The 16540-nt window shown below is 29.4% G+C and overlaps 1 protein-coding gene across 1 annotated transcript in view; it reads right to left on the reverse strand.

Moving 5' to 3' along the window:
- LOC123014059 (CUB and sushi domain-containing protein 1) overlaps positions 1–16292 on the reverse strand; it is a 23087-nt gene extending 6795 nt beyond the window's left edge. Inside the window, exons 1-6 of the mRNA XM_044412919.1 lie at positions 16102–16292; positions 9274–9450; positions 6618–6923; positions 5956–6078; positions 4033–4323; positions 1401–1550 (exon numbers count right to left, since the gene is read on the reverse strand). Of these exons, the coding sequence (XP_044268854.1) occupies positions 1401–1550; positions 4033–4323; positions 5956–6078; positions 6618–6923; positions 9274–9450; positions 16102–16183 (1129 nt within the window). The 5' untranslated portion in view covers positions 16184–16292. The remainder of the gene's footprint in view (positions 1–1400; positions 1551–4032; positions 4324–5955; positions 6079–6617; positions 6924–9273; positions 9451–16101) is intronic.
- Between the last annotated feature and the right edge of the window lie 248 nt (positions 16293–16540).

Raw genomic sequence — 16540 nt, forward strand, 5'->3', positions numbered from 1 at the left:
TCCCGATTTGTTTTGCTATGCGTTAAAGTTTAAAAAAAATTGAACAGTTGTGATTTTAAAAATTGAGTTGAGTTCACTTCTAAATTGAGTCAAACTTCATGTTAAAAATTTTTTTTGAAACACGAAAATCTTGTCTATTAATTACATTTTCAATATTTTAAAATTTATAACACGTTTTGAAACTACCGTGAATAGTAAAGCTTTATAATTGTCTGAAAATTTTGTTTTTTTTTAAATAAAATTTTAAATCCCAAAAAGGACCACGTTTGAAAAACCTGCTGATAACATTATGATTTTTTTTATTATTTTTCTTTTATTTCAATTCAAACCACGAATATTTTTATAGCATTGTCTATACTATGCTTATAAAAGTAACAAAATAAAAACCACAGTCTCTGAAATACGTTACAAACATATATTCTGATGGGTAAAAGTCCATCTCTTCCGGCTTTACCCTACGAAGCGTGATTGGGTGTGGTGGAATTTGCAAAAGTTCATACTCGCAATTTAAATGAATTGTACTTTCGCTTATCCGAAGTCTGCTCTAGAATTGGGTATTTTAATAAATAATTGCTTTTACTTTTAGGTTTTTAGGTGCAAACACCCGAGTTATTGTAATTTTACAGTTAAAGTGAATAATAGAAAACTACTCTGTGAATCGGAACATGCAAATAAACTACTCTTGCTCAKTGTCAAGGATAAACAGATGCAAAATCTAAACACTGTATTTTATTATTGTGAGATTTCGTGATGTTTGATTCAAGCCTTGACGATAAGCTAGACCCTSGATTTTTCTTATCAATAAATAAGAAAATTTTAATAAATACGACAAAAATGAATTATTTTGTTTGCAAACAAATGCATCCGGGATTTTTGCTGATTAAGCATTCGAAAATTTAGGGTTATTGTTCATTATTAAGGGGCCACGCTTCAAGAACTTGTRAATATTCATTTCTTAGGTGAGGTAACACCGACATCCTTCATAAGTTTAACAATAGATTTTTTTCGAGTTAAAACAAGTGCGTGTCATTTAATTATGTCTCGAGATGGTAAATTATAGGGCATTAGTACGTTTTGACAAGCAAGGAGATTCAAATATGCAGGGTGTTTTCTTAAAATTGCGAAAAATCACAACCACATGTTCTACATAAAAAATAACACTAATTTTTCAAATAAACGATAGTCCTAGAAGGCTTCGTTACGGATATACAGGATGATAAAATTTATAAATTGAGTTGTTTTTGTCGTAATATGAGGAAAACACCTTGTATTGTTCAAGCGTGGACTCGAAACCATAGCTTTAACTAAATATTCTCCCAGTATTTTTGTTTTTTTAATGAGGACAAAATAACTTTCTTGATTTTAATTTCACGTTTTGTTTTTGTTTTTTTAATACTTACAGTGTTGACAGATCCAAGGTAGATAGTCGAGATTGCAACCTACGTCATTCCATAGCCACCCGCGACCGCCATCGAGGACTACGCAGTTTTGTTCACCGTTATAATTGTTTGGTTGGTCCTTTCCCCACGCCGGCCTTTGGACCAAGTCGCCTTTAAAAATGTGAAAAAAAAATAAAAAATGGTTACTTTAATTACAAGTAGCACAAATTTTAAACAGTTATGTTTAAACACAACATATTTAGCTTCTTCGAAACAAAGAATACTTATTTGGAAACAAAACCACTGAAACAAGCAATAAAATCCTAACAATGTACTACTTGAAAACTTCAATAAACATAAAATTATTTCAGTCAAATTTGTGTTGCAAAACTTGTGGATATTTTGTGTACAGTGTAATTCGAGTAAGATGACGACCTTGACCCACCTTAAAACACGATATTATAACAGCAGGAAATTAGACAAAAAATTCTCTAATAATAATTTAAATACAATAAAATACTGGGTTTTACTAGATTTATTGTCTTACTTGAATCACCCTGTAACGTTCTTAATAAATTTAAGTGTGAATAATTTTTTTTGAGTAGCAGTTTCAAAAGTTTATAAAAATATTTTGCAACGTTTTACACTTTAATAGTTATTTATTCGACGAATTTGAGTGTAAATCGGACTCTTTATTTGACCGAGTGAATTTTTAAACCACGAGTGTAACGAGTGGTTTACCATCCACGAGGTGGAATAAAGCGTCCGATTTACACTCAAACGAGTGGAATACAACATTTTATTCTTCGAATTAGAGTCAACAAGGCTTAAACTTGCTTTAAATCTGTTAAAAATAATTTGACGTTTTGTATTGAGAAATGCCAAACAGTTGTCAAAACTTCCTTACACGGGAGAAAAACCGTAAATTTTGACAATGTCGAAGAATAAAAAAATAAAAAACGACCTTCAAGCATTTCATTCAATTAAATTAGTTTTTTTTTTAATTTCAAATAACTTTTTCGTTTATTATTTGATCTTGTAGCTTTTACTAAAATTACCCAAGTTTATGTTTAGTTGTCAATTAAAATAGTCCAACTAACTATTAATTTTTGTAAAAGTATTTCGCAAAAATATTTGCTACACTACTACTGCTATAAAAAAACTGATTTTTTTCGAATAATTTTTCTGTCACAAAAGTATTTTAAATTAAATATTTGCTTCTCTTGTTAATAAAAAGCAGAAAAGAAAAATGATATCTTCTAATATGTTTAATATTTTCTTGTTTTCTCTTATTTCTCACTTTTTTCGTCAAAAAATAAAGATAAACTATAAGTTATTCTATTTTATATTAAAATAAAATCCTCCAAACTCATCAACTTACTTAAATCATTCTATACTTAAATTTGTGAAATTTAAGTTTAACTGTGACATTTTTTTGGTTTTTAATAAGTTTTTTGTTATCAACATAAAAATTAACAAATCCATCTCGTTGTCAATTAAAATGCTCGTCTTACGTGAAGTTTGAATAATTTTTTTTTAAATTTCTCTAAAAGTTTTGTTTATTTTCTCTAATAATTTAAACAATTAATGTTTTTTTTCTCATTTCTGACTTCCATATTAATTCATTAAAAATCAATGTTCAAGTAAGTTTTACAAAAAAAAGAGTTATGAAAGAAAATCTCTCAAACTCATCGTCTTACTTGAATGACCCTGTACGTTTTTCAAAATGTTTTTTAGAAACTGTTTTTTAATGTTTGTAAACATATTTTGCAACGTTTTACACTTAAAAAAAATTAAAATACGTCATTCAAGTATTTCATTCAATTAAATTAGTTTTTTTTTAATTCCAAATGACTTTCTGTTTATTATTTGATCATGTTGGGTTGTCAGTTAAAATGACCAAGTTTGTCGTCATTACTATGTAATTTTAAATTCTTGGAGAAGTATTTCGCAAAGAGTTTACTTACTTTACTTGAATCTACCTGTATGGAATTGGAGTTTGAAAAACTTTTTTTTTTAGTTTTTCCGAAAATATTTCAAAATTGTATATTCTTTTAAAAAGTACTGCTTTTTTTCTTCTCTAATAATATAAACATGTTGCAATAACTAGATATTTTTTGTATTTTTTCACTCATTTCTTACTTACAAATTAAATCGTTTAAGCAAGTTTTACAAAAAAAAAGTGCAATCAAGGTGAATCCTTCAAACGTCTCATCTTACTTGAATCATCCTGTACATACAATTTTGTGAAAAATCTAGTAGTAGTCTTGGAGTATTTAAAATCCATTCACTGATGTTTGTAGCACAAGAATCGAAAAAGTGAAACACTAAGAGGTCAATCCGTGATTCACTTTCCCATCACTAAATAAAAAAACGAGCAAATGATTTGAAAAAAGCTATAATCAGGTAAAATTTAATCATGCGAAAGTTCAAATCATTTTATTGYAAAATCTAAGATTTCTATCTACTAACTAGTCCTTGATTTATTCAACCTATTTTATTTCGCYTGATTTCCCCTCCAAAAAAAAAAAAAAAACTATTTCCATTTTTTGAAATATTTGACCAACAATAACAGTGTGGATATTTTCATAACCACAACCTTGAAACACTCATTTGAAAATATTCCTCTCATTCTCACACAATTTCGACTCACCATTAACCCATTTCCAGACCCTCGACGTGATTCCTGGCTCTTTTTGGGCACCAATCCAAACCAGTTGTGTCTTCAACATCGGTTTCCGCCTCTCGAGTTCCGCATAAAGAAACGTCGTTGCAGCTGCACTCATACCATGAACCAAATCGCCGTTATGACTCTTGCAGTAATTGCGCGCTTCCTGGAACGACCCTCCGCGACTCACCCCAAATTCGTAGCAAGTCCGGGCGAAAGACGCCAATTGGATGTCTTCGGGGGCACCGCGCGGGGCGCATCGATCCACCGAAAACTCTACAAAAAAAATACATTTCTTCGATTCTTTGACGCGGAGCACTAGTGCAGAAAATAACTCTTCGAAAATTGATCTTTTAACAAACGGTTGTTTTTTTTCTCTCGCAACAATAATGAGAATCAAGAATTGTTGTGAAGGTGTCAAGTCGTTACTAATTTAACAACAACAGAATATTAGATTAATTAAAATTCTGATAACGAAATTAAATTGAAAGCGAAAGCTTTGAAAGTGAACTGAGCAACAAGAATTCAAATTTGGAACCATGACCGTGTCCAAAATAAAAACCAACAGATGGTTTGTTTTGGTAAGCTTAGCGACTAAAAACTCAAGAAATTCGTAATTTTTTTATGCTTGACCCAATAACCTTTTATGCACTTTTTTGAGTTTTTAGAACCTCTAGAAATGTAAAGAACGTTGTATGAATCAATTTTAAAAATACAAATTTTTTTGATTTTTGTTTTCACAAAAAAAAGCCGAAGCCAGAGTCAAGTTTTCTTGTAATTGTACTATTGCGGACAAAACACTTTAGTCATCATTTTCCTGTCACTTCTAAAAAAAGTCATGTAAACCAAGAATTAACGTTGATGACATTTCAAATTTTTAACTTTTCTCCTGTCGAAAATATAGCACCTTCCACCATTCAAAAATTTAGAATCGTCTCTCTTGCTTCTGGGAGATATTCAATTAAAAAAAATCTGATTTATTTTTAAAACAGTGATTGGGTTGAAGCACATGCAAATAATGCAAAATAATATTATAGCATGCTTTATTTATTATTTATTTCAATTTTCAAGAATTATTTGATGAAATTTGAACATGCCAGCTGTACCTAAGTACGTTTGATAAAATAAAAAATATTGGATTGGTACTAAACCTCAAGCAAAGGTAAAAAAATAGCAAAGAGCGCCGAGCATTCTGTCAACAAGACAAACATGAATCTTTTCTGGATTAAAAAAACATCGTGCTACAAAAGACAGTTGAGGAGATTAAAAAAGTGTCAAATTTACTGGATTAAAAAATTTCTAGACATGCAAAAAACATTAATTTTTTTTAAATGCTTAAATTAAAAAAATGTCCATCTAGATTTTTCAAAACATCGTGCTACAAAAGACAGTTACTGGATTAAAAAAATTCTAGACTTGCAAAAAAACATTTAAAAATTTCTTAAAGAAATGCTTAGATTAAAAAATAATAATAAATTGCTAATAAAGTCAAAAATATCCAAAATATGATTTCAACTTTTAAACTACTGCAAATTATACACCAATCGGCTCTCCGAAACATTTTACATACGAATAGTGTAAAATATTAATCGTTTAAAAAAATGTTTAGCCAAATTTAAGAAAATAAAATTTTTGCTCTAGTTCTTTTATTTCTTACTTAAAAATTATTTATTCGACCTGAAATTAATGCCCTTTGATAGATTTTTTATGTTAATTCCGATGATGTTAAATATTTTGCTATTTGAATAAATACCCGAACATCAAAAAAATATATATATAACCTTCTGGTTGAGATTACGAAATTTCCGGTAATTTCAAGTAATTTTTTGTTGAGAGATGTAATTATTGGATTATTTAGCACCTCACAATGCATAAAATCATGATAAGTTAATTGAGAAAGATACGAACCATCCGTTGTGAAAACCTCCACTTCRCAAAGCGACAATGATCCTTCAACTCCTACCAACTGAAGAAAAACATATTGTCCTGTTAAAACTCGTGCACAGGTGAATGTCTTCGTTACGCCTTCGTCTGGAAAAAATACTCATTTTGTTGTTTTGATGCATAAATAAATAATAAAAGATCCACAAGCGGAATAATTTGCTTTCATAACATTTTTGTCACAACTTTCCAATTTTTACGCTTATTGGTTTCATCCTCTTTAGAACTGTCGAAAGAGGAAAAGAAATTTCACTATCCGCGATTATTTTTTCATTTTTTCTTCATCTCTGAGCAATTAGCAAATAGATTTTGTTGATTTGATCGATTATTCACGTTCTGAAATAATTAAGTTTTAAAATCGTTAAAATTTAACAGTCGTTAAGCAAAAGTTGAAAGTGGTAGCATGTGAGGCTCATTTAAATTCGTTTAATTACTTCACTTTCATATGCCAACAATAGGTGCGACAATATACTGAGTGTGTCAAAAAATCAAAGCAAATTTCATAATAACCCATGTGAAAACACGAATTTTCGCACGAAAAATGCGATTTCTAGTAGTAAAAACATCTAGGTTATTCGATGAAGAAATTTCCCACAGGAAAAAAATCGCTCTTATCGATAATTCAATACCTATTGTTCCCGGAAACCAGGCACATAGAGGGTTTCGCTGCAGGTCGGTGCTGCTGTTTCCGACACGGATTTCCAAGTCTTGGAGGGGTTGATGGCCACAACAACCCCTAGTGGTGACACGCACCACCTTGACGGAGTAGGGTTGCAACAAATCCACGTGCCACCACGGGCTGGCTTCCTTCTGGGTCTCGGAGCAGCGTTTTCCGTCGTGTTCGGTGCTTTTTTCGCCGTCGTTGGCGTTCAAGGGGCTGCCACCACGGACAGTGGTCGATTGGTTGGCGGGTTTGCGATAAGCGATGTTGGTGCCTGGGAGATAAAGTATGAATGGCCTTCGAAAAGATGAACAAATTCAAGGCGATTATGAGATTTGATGTTTCACATGATTTTATACACACAATGGCCAATAAATCAAATATGGAAAAGGAAGAAATCTGAAATTTGTTTCATTTAATTATTATTTGTGGCTCGCTTCCAATCAGATTTATTTCAAAATTACATAATTTCAATCAAAAACCGGGATTATGTAATCAGTTTTCAGCATTTCTACTTTTAAACTCATGATTGTTATCAAAAACTTGTTTTTTCGTAAACTAAAGTAAAGATAACTATAGTATAACCTCGATTATCCGAAATCATTTTCGCGTTCACGCATTGGATCTTTTTAACATCCAATAAAATGTGTAACTTTTGTTTGAATTAAAAGAAATGTTACTCTTTGTTTTATAGACTGAAATGTATTTATTTTCAGTTTTTCACTTTTCTTTTTTATTGATACAATCATAATATATCTCTTTCTATTAAAATACAAATTATCACATCAAAAACTCGCCTTTACTTAAATTTTCGATCAAAAGTAAGAAAAGTTAAAAAAGAATAAAAGTTTAAAATTTCTATGCAAAATGTACAGTGCGATCAAAAAGTCGTTCTATCAAGTAGGCGTATTACTTGAGGACGTATGTCGCCATGGCAGTTCGTATGTCAGATGTCTGATAATTATTTTATAATAATTAAAATATTGATCTAAGCAAATGGAATTATTCTATGAAATGTCTCAAAACATCCTAAAATGAGATGCTATTGGTGTTTATTTATACAAATCGTTCACTACGATTTCCTGTCATAAAAATATTTTGACATTTCTCATTTGTCATTGTGACATTTGATATTCCGCAAACACACGTTTTAAAAATTTCTAGGCTTGCATTATAGACAGACTTTTTGATCGCACTGTAGTATACTGTTTTACGAATTTTTTTGATATTTTTTTGTTTTTGAGTTCCACAAAATTTTTAACTCAAATAGCAATAATACATTACAAAACGTTTTTTTTTACAAAGGCTATAATCTCAGAATTACAGCTAAACATTACCTACATTTTATTCAGTTTTTATAAAAAAAAATATCATATTAGTTGCCATTTTGAAAAAAAAATCGCATTACTAAAAAAGAAAACAACGATCACACTTTTTTCTAGCACTTCAATTTTCATTAATTATTATTTTTTGAAAGCAAATGATTAAAAAAAAACAGCTTGGTGCCAGTTTTAGAGAAACTGAGATAAACTTGTTATTTCATTATGAAACTAGCACAAAAACATCAAGGCTAATCATCTTACTTGAATCGCCCTATATATTTTTATAAATTTTGAGTTTAAATAACAAATTTTTCAGTAATTGTTTTTTAATTTTTAAAAAATAATTTGCACAACTTTCGTTTATTTTACAATAAAAWATTTCAACTTTTTGTTGATTAATTAAAGCTAAAATGTGGAAAAGTGTATGTATTTATTAATGATCCAATCCATTTTTCCTTTCAATTATAATTTTCCATGCTTTATGATTTCAGAAAATTTCAGCACATTTACATTAAATGGGTGATTTTCATCCAAGATTCTATTTTTTTTTATTAAACTGATGTATAAGTAATAGTACTTATATTAAAAAACAAGTTTCATAAAACCAGTCTTGAAGCACGAACTCAAAATTAAAAAACGAGTGGCGTAGCCACGAGTTATTTTAAAAAATGAGTGCTTAAAAATGAAATTTATGAAACGGTTTTTTTAAAACTATTTTTTACTCTTTATGCCGTTTTTAAACAATTTTTTTTTACTTTAATCAATTTAGGGATTGTTGTGACGTTTCGTAATGTCTTAATTTTAAAAGTCAAATTTAATCCAGTCGCCTTTTGACTATTAAGACATCGCACATAATGACGTCGCCTTCTTTAATACGTCTATTAAAGAATCAAAATGGAGACAAATTACAAAAAAATAGATTAATCGATTAAAAAATTATTAAAAAAAAAAAACGAAAATAATTCTTAAATTTTGGCGCCCTCTAACTTAGTACAGAAGTAAGTTAGGTTAAATCGCTTTATTTTCTCAGGTTACTCCCCATTTTTTCGTTACAACCTGTATATAAAATTTTTTATAAAAAAATTAAACACTTGCTTTAGCACAATTTCCTTAATTATTGTTTACTTTCACGCAAAAAATAGTAAAATATCACAATTTCTAAACATTAATTTTTTTTTTTTAATAAACAGTTTATTTCAAACAGGAAACAAGCACAGATGCAATGACTCGCCCAATCTTGGATCATTGTTCTCTATTTAAATTTATTAAAATAACATCTCGTTTCCGGTCCTTCAAACTTACCACAAAATGGCAGTTCGCCGATCCATTTCCCATCCGGCGAACATGAAATTTCCGTGTTTCCAAACGTTTCATATCCCTCGTCGCACTGATATTTCGCCACGGTTCCCGGAGCCAATCCGGGAGAGCTCAGAGAAACGCGAGCATTTAAGGGAATAGCAGGATGTCCACATTTAATTTCTGTAACAAGTAATAACACGTGTCGAGAATTATTCGTGACAGTTTTAAAAATGCAAAAGCTCCATTTCGTTACTGTTATCTATCTAACTGTTTACGTTGATTAAAATTCAACAAAAACGTGGCCAAGATATTTATATGTTATTGCTCTAGATTTTATTAAAGTCGCCGATTTAAACAGTTTCTTATGTAATCGTAGCCAGGAAACAAAAGAAATACTAACAACACTTAATAGATTACAATATGAAGCAAGTGAAATATTATTATGTTGGCAATAAGTCTAGAAAGTTTCAAGAATGTCGGTATTGTAAAATTTTCAATATCACAATAACAAAATCACAGAGAAAGTATTGAAAAAAGTCTAATTGTGAAAAGAAAGTTAATGTGTGAGACAAAATGCACGCAGAGGTGCACTTAATTATCTAAAACAAAGAGTTTCAGGCTCGGATTGAAGGCAATTTTCTTTCTTTGTTGAGCGAATTTCTCCTGAAGCTGAAAACAATCCACTTTTTTATTAAAATCATTGTCCTTGAATACAAAACACACCCATAAACAGAAAATTGTGGGTGTTTATGGGTCACTAAACGGAAAATCTTGCTTACACATTGTACCAAATTAGTGTCATTGTTTATTTAGATCACGTCTGTACTAGATACAGAAATGACACTAGACTGGTTTTCAGATTTTAAAAAAAGTTATTGTAATTAACAAAATGTAGCGGTTTGCACGGTTCACTTTACAATCAATAAATCGTGACAGAATGACACAATTCTTGTCTTGTGTCCTCCCAAGAGGGAATAAAATAACGCTTTATTCCCTCGGGAATAACACATAAGAGTCAAAATACCGATTTTTACTCTTAAAAGAAACTAGAATTGAGTTTTTTAAATGTTTTTTTTTTTCACTCTGAAATTAGTTGTACAAATTTTTGGTATTTAATCGAAAATTGCTTGGAATTATTGAAATTATCTTTGGATTGTTTGGAATTACTGGAATTACTTGTGAATTACTAGAATTATACAGGGTGGCTAAAAAGCTAAATATTTTCAGAACGGTTTAACAGAGCACGTCGAAATTTGGGAAACATTTACTAGTGTTCAAATTCTATCATCTGAGATCTTTTTTAATTTTCTACAATCATTTATTTTCAAAATACAAAAATAACTTGATTTTTTTAATGGCACGTAGGGTTTAATTTAATTATTTTTAAAATAGCATTTTTTTTTTAATTCTGTGATGTAACATATGCCCACCTTTATTTTTATTAAAAAGTAAATAAAATAAAAATTCAAAAATGTAATTCTGGAAAAGTAAAACTAAGTTAACTTCGAAAATTATTATTATTAGCGATCTGCCACTTGCATATTAGTCAAAAATTAAACTTGTGTGCAATATAGAAATTCTCAAGTCCATGGAAATCAATTTAAACATAAAAATTATGTACTTCGTGTTTAAGCTTTTTTTATTTAAAATGTGTTCTTTTTCAGTTAAAATAATAGTTATTTATTCGACGAGTTTGAGTGTAAATCGGCCTCTTTATTTGACCGAGTGGATTTTTAAACCACGAGTGTAACGAGTGGTTTACCATCCACAGGGTGGAATAAAGCGTCCGATTTACACTGAAACGAGTGGAATACAACATTTTATTCTTCGAATTAGAGTCAACAAGGCTTAAACTTGCTTTAAATCTGTTAAAATTAATTTGACGTTTTGTATTGAGAAATGCCAAACAGTTGTCAAATCTTCCTTACACGGGAGAAAAACCGTAAATTTTGACAGTGTCGAAGAATAAATGTTATTTTAACAATTATTATTAATTTTTACTTATTTTTTGGTCAAAGTTCAGGCGACAAAAAGCTGAGGATAGATAAAGACAACATTTCCAACGCTAACAAAATTTTACATTTTTAAAAATTTTATTAGTTCGATAATTTTTTTTAGTTTTGATTAAAATAAGATATGAATGTGTTACATCGCAAAAAATGCTCTCCTTAAAAATATTAAATTTGACCCTTCATGCCATTAAAAAAAAATCAAGTTAGCTTTGTATCCCCAGAGCAAATAGAGATAGAAATTTGATAAACATCTGAGACGATGGAATTTAAATACTTTTAAGCATATAGCAAATTTCAATAAGTTTTGATGAATAGTTTTTATAATATTTAACTGTATCCATATTTTTTAGCGACCCTGTACGTAGATTATTAGAATTTTTTTGGAATTTGCTGTAATTCTTTTTGGAATTGCTGGAATTATTCTTGGAATTATCAGAGTTACTTGAATTAACATATTGATCTTTGAACTTCAAGGACACTTATACAGAGTGCGCCAAAATTCGGCACTTTGACTTTATTTATTTCTATTGGAAGAATTATTTTCAAAGTTTTTTTGCTGCAAGCTATTAGAAGAAGAAACAAGCTGTATTCTAAATTGTAACTCTGTTTAATGTTATTTGTGGCTTTTATTGGCAGAATTTTTGTACCTAAATAAATAAGTATCTCTATTATTGTCCAAAATCGAGGAAATTGGTGTTGTAATTGCCAAGAATGTGCGATTGATTAAACCTTGACTTTTAAATCAATTAAAAGTGTATTATCGGAATAAATCTTGGCGTTTGTCAAGTATCTATAATTATCTGAATAACTGTTAGTAATTAATTAATAATCGTAGTTTAGAAAATTGTTGGATGTTTTCAAGAGCAAGGTGAGAGAAAAATAAGTTTCTCTAGCGGTAAATAATAAATAAACGACTACTAAAACCCACTTCATTGATTGGTTTGCATTTTTGGAATAATTCAATTTAGAAGTGCTAAAACTGATGATTGTTTGAATAAAATAGTGAGAGCAGTAAAAATTGATTTATTTATGCGGTTTTTTTCACTTCCTTCTCAGGTTTTTGACTTAATCTTTGCTTGCTTCCTTATAAAGTCAATTTTCTGTGAGTAGTAAATGACATTCAATTTTTGGTAAGGTGAATGGTGACCACGGCTTAGGTCTTAGCTACAAGGTGATCTGGTTATATGGTGCACTCGAGGGTCACGCTCGGTTGCAAACTGCTTTCTACACCTACAAAACAAGTGGATTTTCTTACAATCATGCAATATTTTTACAGGTTGACAATAGTATATCAAAAAACAAGTGTGGTTTGTAGCTTGTAGCACGAACCACGTAGTGGCGAGTGCTTCAACGCACTAGTATCTAACCTAAAAACAATTTTCTATGCAAACTTGATGATATGTAAGTGATTTAGTAATTTATCTCTTCTCCACCTTCCTTAAGAATAGTTTTTTTTAGTTTTTAAATTTCATGCTATGAGAAAAAACTATTTATAAAACTAGTTTTTTATTCAATCACTTAAATTAGTTCTAGCTTCTGATTTAAGAAATCTGATAAATGTCATCCTAAAAAAGAACAAAAGAATTGGAAGCATTAGTGGCCATTCCCACGTTTAAATCACTGATGAAACCAAGCTGAGATCATTTATTAATCTTGTTTATCTCTCTTTGGGAATAAAAACGTGACCAAAAACTCAATTTTTAACAAATCACGATCTTATTTTTATGTATTTTAATTTTATTTATGCAGAATGGAAAGTTAATAAAGCCACCAAGAAGACACAATTGATTCAGTTCGCTTGTTATTTTAATTCGTTTCAATTTAACACTTTCACTGTAATTGAAAATGAACAGATTGCTGCATTTGTCRAACCTAATAAAAATGGTAACATACATGACTAGCAAGTAAACAACATCTTAGAGCAATTTTATTAAGTAACAGTTGCATTATTGGCTTTAGCTGCATTACATAACCAACAAATGTTGAATAAATTAATTTTCCTTTCCTTTTTATTATTCTCGTATTGTCTACGCATATAAAAAGTGGATTTCCGGATCTGAAAATTTAGCCTTGATCTGTGTTATTTTATTAAGAAGTTGGAAAAGCTTCCGGTTAGAAAAGAGGTAAATGAAACGCTCCACAAGAAMCATAATTATACCACAGATTGAGCTGCATATCTAATCAAGTTTTTAACGTTACATTTTTCTACGATTTGTACCTAATACCTACTTGGGGATTCAGTTACACTGACCTATGGAGAAAGTGGAGAAAGGAATTTAAATAAAATGCCTGATTTATCGAAAAGCATCGGTTTTTGATTAGTGTGAAATTGAGTTCTTAGACCGAAATTCGTATTTCTTTCCGATAAAGAATAAAGTGACGCTTTTTTCCCTCGGAAAAAAAATAAATCAAATTTTTACCCTCAAAATAAACTGAAATTTAATAAATTGATTTTGAACGTTTTTTGACATACGCAAACACCTTAATTCTGATTTTAATTAATAAAATAAAAATTCGTATTTTAACAAGTTTACCATTTTCTTATGTATTAATTTTGTCAGTTGAGAGAAAAGTTTTGTATGCATCCCTGGAAAAACATCGAAAATCTTTCGATTACCTGAATTCTCGAGATCAAAATAGTTGTTTATTTCTTTGATACACAAATATCTATTTTTTCTAAGTTAATTTATTGTTTCCTTCATTGCCCCACTTGTGACTCAACTGGTAAAAATATATTTTATTAATGTTTTTCAGCCAATTAAAAGTTGGAAGTAATTGATACCTTGGATTTTTAATTAAGTGGAGGAGGATATTAAAATTTGTCTAAATATAACCGTGTTTTTGATTTTAAAGTGAGATAAATTATGTAACAAAGCTTGAACAAAAATGTGAAAGGCAGTGCAACAACGTAAAAATAAATGTAGCAAAAAATTACCAGATTTGCTTCTATAGTAATYATAAATAACTAATTAATTTAACATTTTCTAAATGTTTATGGTTAAAAAAATAGAGTTTTGCAAATTCAGTGTTTGAAACAAAGCTTGAAGAAAATCACGACTACACTTAACAGTTTTCCAGTCACTGAATCGAATAATTTGTTGATAAATCTAGATTATTGGCATGTACATATCTACTCGAATCTTCACACTAGTGGAATCTTTAATAGCACAAGTAAAAGCCATTTTCAAAATTTTCCAAAATAATCACATTTCTAATTTGTATTTTTTTTTATTCTATTTGTTCTAGATATGTAGTAATTTTACAATTTAATTAAATGTTCATGTTTCATGGTGAAAATAATAAAACAAAATTGTTTACCAAGAGCACATTTCTTCTTTTTGAAGTACTGGCAAAACGTAATTATGTAGTTATACATATGGATAACAAAATAGAAAAAAAAATGTAAATTTTATTTCACTCTATATTTATTTGAACCATACGGTATAATTTTAACATAAGGTAAGTCCGGGAGAGATGAACTAAATTGAGTCATATTTCGTGTTTAAAAATCATTTTGAAGCACGGAAACCTTGTCTATTAATTAAATAATGAATTAAATTATCAAAATTTTAAAATTTACAACACGTAATTCCTCTTTTAAATCTACATAATTGTCTAAAAACTTAGAATTTTTTTATGTACCACATTTTGAAAAACTTGCTCTAAAATTAAAACATTTAAGTATTTCAATTTAAACCACAAATGATTTTTCTTAAATTACGAAATATAAACTTCTTATAATATGAAACAGAAATTCTACCTCCAAGTTATTTTTTTTATTTAATAAATACAAGGCCATTTTTGTAAAATAGTGTTTTTTAAATTGAAATAATTTTGTGGTTTTTATTATTTTTTACTCTGTAAATAAGTACCTGATTTTTTACAATGATTTTGTATTTCTTATTAATTCAAAATTTAAATTGTGTTACAAAAGTTGCACCTCCAGCTTAAAAAGTTTGTTTTCGTTTAAGATAATGTCTATTTTTACAAAAATTATTTTAAATTAATATTATTTAATCCGAAATTTAATTATTTGCAAAATTTGAAAAATCACTACTTTTTCAGTCTTTCTTGATTTAAAATTTTATAAATTTTTATAAATATTTCAATTTTTAGGTTCTTTTTCAGGAGACCCATTGTTGAAAAAGTTTATTTTCATTTAAAACAAAGAAGCAATTTTTTTAATAAACGCACTTTTGTTTAAATTTGAATATGGTGTACTTGAAACAAAGATCAAAGAATTATGAGATCACAATCTGATTTAGTTCTAATACAAATTCAATAAACTTGGCGCCTACTTAAAAATCAGTGGGTGTGACGACTTAGACTAAAACAATACAAATTTTCCTTAAGAACAATAAAAAATATTTTCCTCAGCAAATTAAATTACAAAAGCCAGTGTAATCCTCATGCATGGTTCCTTAAACATATTAAGATATCATCACCACACTGTTCACCTTGAACCACCAACAGTTTTCTAAACTTTTTTCAAAATTTTAACCMATACTTTTCGTTCCGCACGAAAGCCACAAAATTACACAATCATCCTTACAAAATCCAACTTTTTGACATTTAATCCAGATGGTTTGTGTTTATATTAAACTTTACAAGACTTTCACTAGCCAACGTGGATAACAGACATGAAAATACAATATTTTTGCACTTGTGGGTTAACGTGTCGTTTCAATTAAGCACATAGGAGATAAATTTATACATAATGAAGACCTCAATTCAAAACCCACATAAACAAACAATTCGAGTTTTTAACTGGAGACTTCAACGCTCTCATAGAATACACAATTTTATTATTTTTAAATACCTTGACAGTTCCTGAAGCCCAATAATCCAAACAAAATCACTAAAACACTAAATTCAAACCTTTGACACTTCATTGACCACATTGCTAAATTCGTTAAATAAACCACAAATTGGTTTCGTGTTAAACATTTCTTGTTTTGGGTGCCATGTATACGCGCTTCAACCGTCGCGACCAATACTGGAATGAAAGTTCAACAGGCGAAGAACACGCTGTTTTGTGCCATTTCAGTTCTTAAGGTAAACTAGACAGGTGATGTGGGGACGATAGTGACGTCATTTTAACAAGTCGGAATCAAACTGTTGATGAGACCAAACGTAGAACGATTAACGGTTCCTTCGTCTGGATAATACACTTATTAACAGTTGAAGAGCTCCAGGCCATAGGTCATCAGGAAAAAGTATATAAAAAGTCCGAGAATTAAGTATCAATTAATTGGATT

The sequence above is a fragment of the Tribolium madens genome, unplaced genomic scaffold (assembly GCF_015345945.1).
Source record: "Tribolium madens isolate multiple individuals breed KSU strain unplaced genomic scaffold, Tmad_KSU_1.1 Scaffold_97;HRSCAF=244;Tcas5.2_LG3a, whole genome shotgun sequence".
NCBI lineage: Eukaryota > Metazoa > Arthropoda > Insecta > Coleoptera > Tenebrionidae > Tribolium > Tribolium madens.